General features: G+C 39.6%; 1 protein-coding gene across 4 annotated transcripts in view; it reads left to right on the forward strand.

Moving 5' to 3' along the window:
* Positions 1-14,948, forward strand: part of MACROD2 (MACRO domain containing 2) — a 922,980-nt gene that overhangs the window by 531,545 nt on the left and 376,487 nt on the right. For all 4 annotated transcript variants that reach the window (XM_019472914.1, XM_019472915.1, XM_019472916.1 and 1 more), the window contains exon 5: positions 3,931-4,052. In XM_019472914.1, coding sequence (XP_019328459.1) covers positions 3,931-4,052 — 122 coding nt within the window. The remainder of the gene's footprint in view (positions 1-3,930; positions 4,053-14,948) is intronic.

The following is a 14,948-nucleotide window of genomic DNA, read 5'->3' on the forward strand; positions in this document are numbered from 1 at the left end:
CAATTGTAATGTGCATCACTTGCTTTGTGTATTATTATTATTATCATTTTATTGCAATTATTAAACTGTTTTTATCTCAACCCATGAGTTTCTCTCACTTGTGCTCTTCCAATTCTCTCCCCCATCCCACCGGGTGGGGGGGAGTGAGCGAGCAGTTGTGTGGTGCTCAGTTGCCGACTGAGGTTAAACCACAACACATGCCATTGTACCTCTGCATGCGCAGTGTATCTTCAGCCTGTCGTGCTCATCCCCATGGCCGGTGCTCCCATCTCTGTTGCCGTCTGCAGTTGGTTTGCCTTCTCCTGCAGTGAAACTCATCCCTGCACATGTCCTGCGATGGTGCTTTACTGTTGTTGAAGTCCGACCTGCAAGTCATGTTTGCTTCGGAAAGACCGTGTGCTTCTTTAGGGTGGATGCTCGTTCTGGCCCCGGGTAGACTGGTGTGGAAGGTGATCAAGTAGGGCTTGCACATCCATATTTGTCCTTGCCCAGTGGTGCTGGAGGTTTGCATTTGGGGCTGGCTGCTGTATAGCAGGTGGCTGGAGTAGCAGAGCAGCAGTTCTGCCCCTTCATTTTTCTCATAGACAAATGCCTGTAGACCTTCCCCCTCCACTGCACGCACCCTCCTCCATCCTCCAGCTCTGTAGCATACAAATTTCTCCAGCTCCGTGCAGCTGGGTGAGGGGGGAATGTGCGAGCAGAAAAGAAACTTTGTGATAGACAAGCTGGAAGATTGACACGGTCTTCGTAGATTATATTAAAAATAAATGGCTCTGCTTCAGCCTGTGAAGTCTGATCCTCATATATTAACTGCATAGGCTAGGGGGGGAGAGCTGTTTTATTTTCTTGTTTGTTTGCTTTATGCCTGTATAATCTCAAAGGGTTTTACCTGCCTGCAAACCTTAACGTATTGTGGAATAGCTTGAGCAGAATAACATATAGTTTAGGCAATGTATGGATACACTGATTTTATTGACAACATACAAGATGATTACTTTCTTGTTAGTCTGCTGACCATGAAAGAGACTGGCATGTGATTAATGCTGCTCTGCTAGTAAAATCTTACTCGATCATGTGTTTTGGAATAATAACGTGTCTAAGTAAAGCAATTTTTGCCAATGATACTCTGTAAACAATTACAAAAGTTTTGATATTTTATAAACCAATTTATAACCATCTTCAGTGTCCTGTCTAAAGAGCCACCTATGATGGGCTTGTAAAAGATTAAAACATAAAAGGTAATAATTGCATTAAAAGTTACCTATTTTCGTGAAGTGTCTGGTGCAGTGATAGAGGATTGGTAATGAGGCACCATGAAAATGCTAAATCAGGAAGTTCTGAAAAAAAGATGACAAGACAAACATTTCCCATTCATTGACCTGAGAATTTTTAAAATTAGTGTTTAATAATGGACGACTAAAGGAATGGAGTTAAACATTTAATGAGTGAAATGCATCTAGAAACTATACCAGGGGGAGTTTTGTACAGAAACACTCAAGCAAAAATTTGGTACTTGGGCTGTTCCCCAAAACTCCTTCTTGTTATTAAGTAATAAACTAATACTGTAAGCCATTAGGCTTCAGCTTTTAAGCAGCTGCACCTTGAAATGCAAGTTAACTCAGCCTTAGCAGAAAGAGGGAAATCTCTTATGATTCTTTCATTTATTCATCTTTTACACTTTCTTTTAAAGTTGGGTTTATAGTCATTCCTTATTTGCTTGTTGGCTGCTGGGTGTTGTGAATTTGAAATGCATCACGGTACCTCTGATCTTAGTGTCTATAAATGTAGAATGACCTTGACTGAGATCAGATTCACTAGTATATTCCTTCCCCCTTGCTCAGTAATTGCAGCTTGCCTCTTTCAAAAACAAATAACAAGAAAAAAGAAGTCAAGAGAAGCTTTTTCTTTCTCTGAAGTTGCCAACAGCCAAATGCCAACACTTCCAAACAGAAACCTTCCTTGGAAAGTTTCAACCTGAAGGAAACGACTGTAGTCATGGTCTGAAATTATGGTCTTTCCTAATGGCAGTACTCATACAACCTTATCTCTGCAAGCAGAAGCAAATTTTAAACTAGCTGTGCTATTTCTTTTTTGCTATCTCTTAATAGTTCTCAGTTTATTATAGTAGCTAAAATGCGTGTTTAAAAACAAACAAACAATAAAAAACTCTTTTCTGAACTCCTGAGTGAAGCTATTCTGCTTGTTACGATCACGTGCTGTCATCCTGCTCTTCAGTGGATAAAGACTCAACACCTACTTGGTGGTTCAGTTGCCTGAAATGCTGCAGGGAGGGTTTGCTGGAGTCACTGTCTGGCAGCTGTGACATTCAACAGAAATTATCCAATCTGTCCATCTTGTTCCCACAACTGGGGAAAATTACTGTCATCAAAATGGGAAGAAGAGTAGTTAACCTTTTATTTACTTCTCAGTAGGGTGGTTTTCTGTAGCAGTTGGGAAGTTTAGGTCTTGTGGGTTTCAGTTTCCCGTCACAGCCGATTCCTCTGCGTTTCTGGGCACTGGCATTCTCACATGTTTTTATTTGCTGAATATCGATACTTTCTGGCTAATGTAAGGAAAAAGTTTTGGAAATGTTCAAAACATGCCTTAGAACATAAACCACCTTTTTAAGTAGTAGAGACCAGGACTTGACAGATGATGTCTGGATAAAAAAGAAAAGATGGCATACATTTTAATATTTGACCATTTTCACTTGTGCTTTGGTATGGGTTGGAGGGAAGTAATCAAAGACAGCTTGGACAAAGAATAATGGTGTGAATTCTGTAGGATTTGCGAGTAAATTAAAATATTCTGGAGTGTAACAACAGCAGATGTTGCTTGGAAACCTGTCCCATATGGGACAGAAACACAACCTAACCAATGGGACCAGCGGTACCAGAATTGAAAGCGTTGGCCAAATATCTTTTTGTGGCAACATTGCAAAAAAATAGTGCCACTGCTTATTGCTGCTGCTGTGTATTGTAGGGGGATGATAAGGAAGGGGAAAAAAACAAGATGTACCTGCCACTGTAATTCATTCCTGTGTGTTCACATGTGCTATAGAAGAATGACGTTTGAAAAGTAAATGTGCTTCCTTCTAGTCAAGTGGGGGGTGTAAAAAAAAAAAAAAAAAAAAAAAAAAAAAAGTGACACCTTTTAGTTTGTAGATTTCTTTTCAAGGTTTTCAGGCTTTTTACTTCATTTTTCTTATAGCACTTTACAGACTTTGATTGCAGCATCTGGTTTTGATGAGTCCAGAGGCATCATACCTAAGATATTCCCTGACTATACTTTCTCTTTTTGTTCATTAAGTTTCTTCAAACAGAATATTTTGGTTTATTGCATGGTCTCTCCATCTGGTCTGATGTGAGAGGAAAGCACAAGAATAACAAAGAGTTATTCTTTGAATAACTAACACATTCATAGGTCACAACTTACTCCTCTTAAAATGGCTGCTGAGAAAAGACTTGAAGTATTAGACAAAAAAGATGACCTGTGTATCGCCATCAAAGTTCTGAGGTTTTGTGTAGTGAACTTTCCCAGTGAGAGGACCTTCAAGAGGTGAGAACAACTAGGGGTTTCACACAGTTGTACAATGTTTACAGTTGTACAGCCCTAAAGATTTAGGGTATTTATGAAAACAGTTCATTTATCCTGCATGTGGATGGCAGTACACACATAACAAGCATTTAGTGCATTATCCTAATTTTTTGCTTCAGTCTAAATATGTCAAAATTTAGCCTTTACTGTTTTTCATTTAATTATCAAAGATGTAACTTATTACATGGTTTCCAGTTATAATAATTTTCTTACAATACTATTCCTACCTTTGTGTCTAGGTACAATACCAGAATGGATTGACTTGCAATAAATAAGTAAACTACCTTAAGATCTCTATTTAAAAAAAAAAAAATTATTTTTTATTTCTTGCAGATGTGATCCATACTGTTGGGCCGATTGCAAGAGGCCATCTCACCGACACTCATAAAGAAAACTTGGCAAATTGCTATAAATCCTCTCTGAAACTGGCAAAAGAAAACAACATCAGATCAATTGTAAGTAGTCTATGAGAACACATTATTTTTTCTAATTTGCATCTTTGTTTTCTTGCTGTAGAATAATTCTAAATATAACAGCTGGCTTCCAGAAGGATTTCTTGCTGTATGTGATGTGAAAAAGCAAGAAATTAAGTACCATTTGGCCCAACTTAGTTGCTAGAGAAAGGGATGTGGTTATTTTAGGAGATAAGGAAAGTTGGCCTTGTAGTAGGTGTAAAAACAACTGAACCAATAAGAAAAGGAGGGAGCTGTTCCTGTGGCTCGCTCTTACACAGTATTATTTATTAAAAAAGACCTCAGAAGCTACTAGTCGGGTGGATAACTGCACACAATGTTGCCTCCCAAATAGCTGAGAAGTGATTAATTTGTTTCTTATTCTGTCCATTAATGTTTCTTCCTAAAAATAAAGGTATTGCTCAAGTGGCAATGTTTACAGCACCCCCTCACCAAAATCCATCATAAAATAGCCTGTTATATGATCTTCCATTGAATGATAAAGGTTCTTTGATTGCTTGAAATGTGTTACATTTTTCTACCTCAAAAGGCCAGATTTTCAAAGTCCACAGAATAAAGGAGCTGTTCCCTCTCCAGCTCTGGAGCTTTGATTCTGTAGCTCAAACTGTAGCAGCTGAAGTCTTTAGATATCCCTAGGTTAGTTCCCTAAACGTTTAGCCAAGAAGGAAGTTGTCACCTGGGCATGACTTCACACCTTTTGGGTCATTTCGGCTGGTTGTATGATAGCATGTGTGTTTGGCAACTTAGAACACACACTTAATCTAAAAAATGTTAATTGAACCAATGGTGTTATATCGGGGTCAAATACTCAGTAAGGGAAAGCTATTAACATCAAAAAATCACAAGTGGAAAATAAAGCTTTTTGAGGAGAGGGGCGGGACAGGTGTAGGGCTTTGAGCCTGAGTTAGATGTACCCTTAGAGCCAAAGCTGATGAATATGGCTTATTTCTTTCTTTTTGGAGTTAACTGCGCTCTTCGTTTTTTCTGCTGATGAAGTCCTCTCTGTACTTCTCAAAATGCTGTCCAGTGAGCCCTCTCTTTGCCATTATCCACCCATGAAAGAGAGGTGGTACCCGATTTAGTTGTTACTTGATTTTGTTGTGTGGTTTTTTTTTTTCTTTTAATACTACGCACATAAATTAGAACTGAAAGCAACATTGGGGTGGGGGGGCATGTTTTGAACTCCTCTCTGGGATTATTTAAACGCACAAGGATGTTCCTCTGTCCTGCTGTGATTCTCATTGGAGACGGTAAGATCTCTGTGCTGTTGTTCCTACGTTCTTCCTTGTTCTTGCCTTTAGGCTCTGGGCAATTACATGCTTCTTCCGAGGCATTCAGGTTAATGAGAACAAAGTTCCTAACATGGGAGGGAGGGGGAACAAATTGTATAAAAAATAAGAAAGGAAGAACTGCAGTGTGCATTGCTCCATGCTGGTAATGCTTCCATCTCTTGCGATTCTTTAATTTTAGGACATTCTAGGTGGTAGCCTGGTATTTAACATGGAATAATAAAGAGTGGTCATTCTTATGGGTTTCATGAAAGCTAGCCTGATAGTTTAGTAAGAAAAGATGACCACAGCAGAAGTCATCCACAGATTATTTCCTTGCTGGTTAAGAGCTGTTGACTGTGCACCTGTTTGAGAGAGAAAATACTCAACACCCAGACTTGCAGAACACAGCTGCACGAGCTGAACAGGAGCCAAGAGCCATTCATTCATACCAGCATTAGGAAGCTTAGCAAGCAATATGGATTTTAAAGTCCACATGACAGATCATGGACTGTTCAGAAAAGCCTTAATCCAGTGATTTCAGTGATGCTTTGGGAAGTGAAGGCTACTTGAGTGTCTACCCTGATGAACAAATCAAACCTGGAGCAAAGTAAAATGTATAATACATTCAATTAAGGGGCAGTAGATTACTGTGAGTCTGAAGAAAAGAATACGAATTGCAAGTGGGTTTCACAAGACCCAGTACAGTAGACATAGCGGAAAAGGAAAGAACACAAATAAAAATATCTACAGACTTCTGAGACTTGCAGAGACCCGGTGGAGAGAACAGAAGTACTCAGATTGACTCAAATCGGCAACATCTGAGTGTGGACTGGATTAGGGCAACAGATATATTTACAACAGGGATAAGATAAACAAAAATTGGGGAAAAAGGTTACCTGTGTAAAATGAGTACTGTAAAATCAGCTGTGCTGATTGATGGCATATTTTGGTGGCCTCTTTAACAAGAAGATGAAATGAGCATGGGAAAGAGGAAGATGAGGAATTTTAAAATAGGTACTGAGTAAAAGCAAGAAAAGCAGTATACTTATGTAAATAAATAGGTATTGATGATAGCAAGTTGTAGTATACTAAAAGAATTAACTAAACCAGAAAGCATCAGAGCACTAGCAATAGTAGCAAGTGAGAAGGAAGCAAGAAGGCATGAAAGGATTGTAACAACATGAATGTGTTACTTGCCTTCAAAACAGAAAGGACAGCAAGTCTAGGAATTAATGCAAAAAGAGGGGGGAAAAAAACCCACCACAATTCAAATTGTTTTGAATATGAACTGTGTCATAAGAGATGGAATTGCTGGAGGCATTATGAATGAAGAGTAATGATGAATGGCAATGTATCAAGTTGGACAGAAGTGTGCAGGGTGACTCAGGGTGCGCCACTAAATGCAGTTTAATTTAACATCTTTATTAATGATTTTTGAAGAGTACATAAACAGCTCATTAATTACATTTACAAATGATGCTACATTAGGCAGTGTTGCAAACACTAGAAAAGGCCAGAGATATATGATGACAATTGATCACAGAGACTGCGAATATAACCTCATCCAGCATCCGCTACAGCACCAGAAGGGAGTTTTTGCCTCCACTTCAGTGGAAGATAGGTCAGAACCAGAGTTGACAGCTACAGTGTAACTTGGCATGGGAAAAGATGAAGTAGCATATGGTGGGGAAAAATAACCCAGTTCGCAAATAGTCAAAGGGAGAAGCGTGCTGGAAAACCAGCATAATGAGGAAATGGTCTTGAATAATAAGCCTCAAATTAGATATATTTACAGCAGTCACTTGCTTTGTTTCAGTATTACATATTGTTGAGCTGCCTATAGAGAAATGATGGATGCCACAGAGGTTGTCGTTTCTGTTCAAAATGGACTGGGGAGAACAGGAATAAGATTCGGAACAGACCAAAACCCATTTATGCGTATGTGTATGTAGATGTTTTACATACTGAGGAAGGGAAGCAGTGATCTTGAAATACTGTGTAAAATGTGAGGTGCGGCTTTATAGAGGGGGGAGACAAAAATGTTATTGTGTGTATGACACAATGGCAATTAAATGGTGTAACTGATATTAATTTGGGTTGTGTTCGCGTCCAAGGTGTCCAGGCATGGGTGAGAGCAACTCTGTGCTAACTCGGGGGAGCACTGAAATCTCATCTGAAAATGTTATAACCTCAGTATAAAAAAGAAGATGCGATGGGTAAAGCCAGAAATGAGATGAGGGAATGTCATGAAATGCCAGTCAGTGTGATTGCCAAGGTTCATAATTCACCAGCAGCCCAGCCATGGGCGAGGATTTGCATAGTCTTTAAGGCAGAAAGAAGAGCCTTAGGAACAAATTTGATCATCCGCAGGATTGTTCAGAGAAATCAAACAGCCCCTGACATTTGTCTCCCACGCCTGTTTCCTCAAACCTTTTATGTTCAATATGAGGTATCAAATGCCATATCAGCTATTTTCATACAGGAGTTTGTCTCTCTCAGGTCATCTACTCATCTACCTTTTAGGTTACCAAAATCAAGTTTATGTTTGTACTTGTTATCTAGCATTCCCAAAAACATGCACCCCTTTTTCCTTAGCACTTGTTTATGTAGCTGTGCCCACTGTAGGACACTTGAGCTACTCTCTGACTATTTGTGTGGTCGTTGGTGCTGGATGAACCTTGTGTTGGATGAGTCTGTTATTTATACAGTCCTCTGTCTGGTTAAGTGGATACTTGAGACATTTGTTTCTGTTTATCTCCACTTAAGTTGGTACGGATCAACAGGAGAAAAAATATTTAAGGTAACACAAGGAGTTTCTTTTAGGAGCAAATAGTTGGCATTTAAGCAAATTAAGTTTCTTAAATGCTCAGAATAATTTCCTAATAATGTAAAAAACTGTATTTTGATGTTGGTCTCTAACACACTAGTAGCAATTGCTGTCCTGCATCAAATAAACCTCCGCTGCCTGAAACTCTGGGACTACGTTATAGGCACCAAATCGTCACTGAAAGAAGAAATGGTAAAAATATTCCAATAGATGACTCTTCCGTTTCCTGTATTGGTTTTCTAAATAAGAGTCTTGCAGGCCAGTTAATTGTTAGGTTATCGGGCAGGCTTCGGGAGTTGTAATCACTGTTTTCAGGGATAAAATTGGTCCCGTGTTTGAAATTATTTACTCTGTGTGCTCTGACTTTTTTGGAGGACCTCCTGTCCTGCTTTTCTTTGCATACACTGCTTTGAAGCCATCTGATACCCCGGAACTTTTCTGAACATCAAGCACTTCCCTGCCGCATACTTTATTCAGACTTTGCTTGTGGTTGAAAAAATCTCAATCAACTGATGTCAGTCGAAGCCGGGATTGCAGTTAAACAGACACTTTCTGAACTACACAGAGAATAAAAAAAGATGCTGTGCATTATTGTGGCTGGGATCCAAGTCAAAAGGGCTGCAGAGAGGGAAGTTGGTGCTGATCCCTCACCCAGAAGGCAGGGCAGGCTTCCTCTGCGGTGGTTACAGAAACGGAGAAGTTTTATTTGGGACTATAGCTCTGCTGTTGTTCAGGACTGCGTTCGGCATTGCAGTCTTCAGGATCGCTTCATGTTGGCAGGGGGTGAATTGTAAAGCTTTAACAAGAAGCATTTCTTTAGACCGCGCTCTCTGACCTCCACCTCTAGGGAGAATTATGGCTAGTGGGGGGGGGCTGGAGGAAATCCTCAAAGAATGCGGCTTTGTGAGTTGCAGGAGGCCTGCTTACCACCAACAAATATATTAACAGGGTTAAATACAAAATACAGAAAATTTTCTGTTGGATCCCTAGAGTCAGGTAGGGAAGAGTTCATGCTATTCTAGAGCCTTACTAGATTAGTTTGCATAAAAAACCCACACACCAAAAATATCCGTCTGTCTTTCTGCCTGGATGTTTGTGCTATGAATGCAAAAGGTAGTCCTGCTCCAGGGAGAGCCTCTTAGCTGGACTTTACTTCTCAACACCCCCCCCTTGCTCCTTCTATCTAAAGGATAGAAAGGTAAAAGACCATCTAGAAATACTTCAGAAGTAAGAGGACCTATTCAAGGGCTGACTTGCTCATCTTCAGGTCGAGTGGAAAAGCCATCATTTGGCGGTGGGATGGCTAGTGACCTGTAATGATGGGATATTTCTGGGAGAGTAGATTGTCTCTTTTGACTCTGGATAAAGTGGGTCCCTCCTGTGCACGCAGCTTATGCTGCGCTTTGGTTAGGGTTATTACAAAAGCATGCTAAATAAGATCGGGATATGCTTTTTGAAATCCACATTGTGCATCCATTTCTGGGATCTTAAATCAGTGTACATAATGTATATAACTAGCTGTGCATATGCAGTGCTTTTAAAGTATTATTTGAGGCTTTGTTAGATAAATATTCCTTTCATATAAATATTACGTTAATCTACAGGGAGTTTTGACTTGTGTCCTTTTTGTAGGTGTTTTTCGCAAACAAGGGTCATTTACTTTAATTCTAGTTGTTGTCCGGGTATTGGCAAAGTCAATACCAATACTGTTATAACTCGTTTGTACTGAAACACAACCTAATAGTTATTTAGAGCAGCATGTAGAAATACATCAAGTAAGGTACCTGCTACTCATCCATTTATAGCACTTAAGAAATAACCAAATTGTCTTTTTAATTGATTTAAATATTTGTCCTCACCTGTAAGTGTGGATTTTAAAAATAGACTTTGCAGCTATGCACTGATATTCTTGGTATTTGTATTCACCTTTAAAAGGAAGTTGTACTTCTGAGAGGCTGCACTGTTTCTTTGAACTTCATTTGAGTGGAAACGTATCTAACCACTATGATGCCTGAATCTTCAATTGTAACTCATGGACTTAAATTTTTAATATCAATTTCAAATGCCGAGTGTTCTCAGCTGCTCCTGTTCTAAATTATAAAATCTATCAAAGAGGAATTTTGCTTGAATTGTAGAAAGGCACTTAGAATGGTGTACTGTAACGTATTGGTCTAACAGATTGTTTTACAGTCTTGCCTTTACTGCCTTGTTCTCTCATGATGCAGAGTTATGCTTTAGGGAAAAGTCAAGCAATTTTTTTTATTTTTTCATTTTTAAGGAAACTTATTTCCTGCTGAGAACGTTGCTATAGCAATGAGTTATAAGTCTGAAATTCCTAAAGGTTGACTTTATTCTATCATCTGGTTTTCTGATATAAATTCATATCCATCAATCAGAAGAGTTGCTTTGGAAGGAAATTTCCGCAGCATCATAAATCCACTTAATTTGTTTCTTTGAAACATTTGTTTAACTTGTAAGCTATGATATGACTGATCTTATGTTTTCAAACTGAGTTTTCTCTCCAGCTTAGCCTTCCTCTTTTTTTTGCTTGTTAATTTTTTTCTTAGATATTTTCCAGATAATATCTTTAAAAATTGAGCTACTGCATTAAGTTTTTAAGTTTGCTTAAGTGCCACATTGGCTTTTTACATCTGCATCAGATGAGGAGGTCATGATCTTTCCTTTTGGTTACAGAAATTGCTATAGCTGGCCATGCTTTTGTTAACCCAAGGTGAACCTGCTGCTGTGTGTTGCATGTGTTCCCAACCATTTCTTTCAAAATTATCTTGGCCGATTGAATCGCAATCCTGTTTCTTCAATAAGGATTTCATTAAATGAGATGTATTCAGCAAGATCAAGTGTAAATCGTTACACCTAAACAGAGATACTCATTCAGCCAAGAAAGGTTGAGGAATGATTGTAGCCCTAGGCAGAGGTTCCTCGGAGAATAAGCTGGAGTTTATAGTGGATCATGCATCAAAAGTGACTTGACAACGTCACTCTATTGTGGGGAAAACCAAGAAAGGAGCAGCTGTGGAGTGACAATTAAACAGGAAAGATCTGTGAAGTTACCTATTGCTCTACTTCAGTAGAGCAAACTGGGCTGTTGTGTCCAGTGTGGGGAACTGGAGACAGATTTTCAGCCAGGGATGATTAGGGAGTTAGAAATGGCACCAAGAATAGAGCAACGGAAAAGAGGGGGTTTTAAGTCTAGAGAATAGAAGACTAAAGGTGAGGAGAGGAAGACTACATGAAAACAAAAAAATGCATAAAAAGCTACTGAAGAGTAAAAATTAATAAATTGCCTGTCTGGGGATAGGATAAGAAGTAACAGTCTGAATTTGTAGGAATGGAGTTTTAGATTAGAGACGACGAGGAATTTTCTACCTAGCTGGTAGGCTAGGTAGCACTGAGAAGATTGTTTAGGAACGTTATGGCTCCGTCAGTGGCTGTACGTGGGCCGTCACTAGCATTTGTTGAAACCTGGGTTCTTAATGCATTAAGCGCTGCCAAAAAGCCCAAAGGTTGCAAAAGCCAAAAGGTTGAGCTCCGGCAGCAAGGCTGTTGCAGCCTTGTGGAAATCGGCATGCAGCCTAGTCACTGTGGGAGCTGGCTGTACAGTGTAGAGGCAGACAGACTGCTTTATGTTGCAAACAGAATTCCTTTTTAAAAAAAGGTTTTAATGCTGTTGTGTTTTATTGTTTTGTTTTGGTCACACAGTTGCATAATTTTTTGGGTTGTCTTTTTTTTTTTCTCCTTGCCAATTTGTTTTTACCACCTTGCCAGCGTGCCACTGGGAATGGTTTTCCTGTTGAGATAAACGCCTTTGTTTTCTCCTTCTCCTGCTATGTGGCTACCCTTCTTTCTCACCACGGAGGGCTTTGTGCAGACACTGAGAAGATAACCAGCTTAGGGTACACATACAACACATGCAGTAATATTCTGAGACTTGTGTACACTTCTGTGTTTTTTTAATAATCCATTTAAATTTTGTTTCTGCCACTGTACAGTTATATATTCAGTATATATTTCCTAGGAGGAAGCGGATTTGTTTTATTTGATGCTTGAAGCGTATTACAGGGTTTGTTTTCTATGGCCAAGAGCGGCAGGAGCAGCTCAGAGGGATACACGGATCAGTTGCGAATATGTTTCATGGTAACCTACTACGTAGAAATTATTTATGGTAACGATGATGGTGTGACCTGATGTGATTCTTCCTTTTTTAAGTATGATATTATATGGCTCCTGAATAGGGATATCCCTGCTCCGCCACCCCATCCTAGGTGTTCAGAAGTGTTTTGAGTACAGACAGGGACAAGTACAGCCCCAAACTGAGCAAGTGCTTGAACTTCCACCAACAGACAGGTCTCAGGGTGCTGGGGCTTAGATACTGTACCAAGTGGCATTAACAGAGGACAAAAGCCACTATAGCCCTTCCACCCACCTGGTTCGTCTTCTGCCTGACCACAAACTATAGATAGTATAAAGAAATAAGGGGGTGCTTTAATAAACAGATTGCATTACTAGGGAGGCTCAGTTCTCTGTTTTATTGTTCTGTGATGTTACTCTTGTAGTTGTTCTGCAACATGGTGATTTTGTGATGGGAAGAGAGGGAGAAAGGTTAGTTATTTTTGTTGGGTTTAATGAAACACTGACTATACACTTTAAAAAAAAAGAGAGAACTGAACTGGTGGAATAAAAAAGGAAATGGCTTGTTCAGGAATAAATTCTGCAAGTTTGTGTATGTGATGGGTTTAATGTGTGATAATTCGCCAATCACCCTGTGGGAATCCTGTGCTTAAAAGGATGAAACTTTCTAGAAACACTGCCTGTCGGCTTGATAATTGGGGAACTGTCTCATTAGGGAAGGACAAAGTACAAATCTGTCAGACGGTGGACCAAGAAGCTAGGTATATGAGAGAGCTCATAAAAACTAGGGGTTGCTGGAAAGTCTACACCATAAAGTGCAGGGGAAGAAAATTATTTTTGTTTCCTTACAGAGGAAATTGTACTGGGAAAAAAAATCTTCATTTTGATTGAAAAAGAAAAAAATTGTAAAAATAGACCAGTGGAATTCTTATTTGCATGCAAATCTTGGCCGTCCGGAGTCAAGTGTGTAAGATGCTTGTCGTTATTTGAATAGCAGGTTCTTGTAATGGAAATTCATAGTAAAAGTTGATGGCATGTACAAATTCCTAACAAAGCCCATCGAGTTGGTGGGCTGTGGCCATCAGGCTCTGTGCAAAGTCATCACTGTCCTTCTGCTTTATTTCTTTCCTTTGACCTGTTCCCTGTCATCTTGTTTGCAGTTTGTAGGCTCTTTGGGAGGGCTTGTATTTGCTCTATAAGGACAGCCTATGTGTGCTGTGAAGGTGCAATCCCTGTTAAGACATGGGATTCACAGCAGTAGCAGTAACGGAAAATAATAGTTGCAACAGGGTCAATTTTTTTTTGACATGGACTGCATCACCAGAAGTGGAGTCAAATTCTGCCGGAATTAGAAATTGCTTAGTCACGGGTTTTCGTGCTGGAGGTACCCTCCGTGACGCTTAGAAATGTATGAAGGGCTGTCTGGCAGATACTGGCTTGTCACTACCAGATTTTTTTTTTTCCCCCCTGTCCTGGTTTCGGCAGGGATAGAGTTAATTTCCTTTCTAGTAGCTGGTACAGTGCTGTGTTTTGGATTTAGGATGAGAACAAAGTTGATAACGCACCGATGTTTTAGTTGTTGCTAGGTAATGCTTACACTAGCCAAGGACTTTTCAGCTTCCCGTGCTCTACTGACTGAGAAGGCTGGAGGTGCACAAGAAGCTGGGAGGGGGCACAGCCAGGACAGCTGACCCCAACTGGCCAAAGGGACATTCCATACCACGTGACGTCATGCTCAGTACATAAACTGGGGAAAGCTGGCCGGGGGGGCCGCTGCTCGGGGACTGGCTGGGCATCGGTCGGCGGGTGGTGAGCAATTGTACTGTGCATCACTTGCTTTGTGTAGTAGTATTATTATTATCATATTATTATTATCATTTTATTTCAATTATTAAACTGTTTTTATCTCAACCCACGAGTTTTTCTAACTTGTGCTCTTCCAATTCTCTCCCCCATCCCACCGGGTGGGGGGGAGTGAGTGAGCGGCTGCGTGGTGCTTAGTTGCCGACTGAAATTAAACCACGACACCCCCCCTCGCAATTTAATGGTGAGGAAAAGAATGCGTGATGCTGCGTTTTAGCACTGCATGGGGCACGCAAGGTCCCTGTCACTTGGCGTTTTTCATCTGATAACTTTGAGACACTTCTGTACATCCCATTTGGTTTTTTAAACATTGCCTTAATTTATCTGTGCAAAGAACTAACTATAGTGTGAAATTTGTATCTGCTTTTTTACTTGAAATCAGTCCATTTTTCAAATAGCAAATTAAAAAATTGATTATTTGGGACATTGTTTTTTATATTTACATAGCTAATATAAAGCAAAGAAATTAAAAATTAAAAGCATAAATTATTCTGTGTATCAGATGGGCATCATAATACTTAACGAGGTTAAAGTATTTAATTACAGCATAATACCTATTTAGGATAAAAGTAAATATATTGGAAAGCAGTTCTGAAAAATAGAAGGGGCATGCTTTCATGGGCCTTGTTTGCAGGTCATTAAGTAGCAATTCAGAGAAAACATACTAGTCACTTGGAGCAACATACATTATACAGAAATGATATATTATGTCATATCTATGTATAAAGAAATAGCAGTGATCAGTAGTTAGCTACAATATTTATACCC

Source organism: Aptenodytes forsteri, unplaced genomic scaffold (assembly GCF_000699145.1).
Source record: "Aptenodytes forsteri isolate BGI_AS27 unplaced genomic scaffold, ASM69914v1 Scaffold5, whole genome shotgun sequence".
Lineage (NCBI taxonomy): Eukaryota > Metazoa > Chordata > Aves > Sphenisciformes > Spheniscidae > Aptenodytes > Aptenodytes forsteri.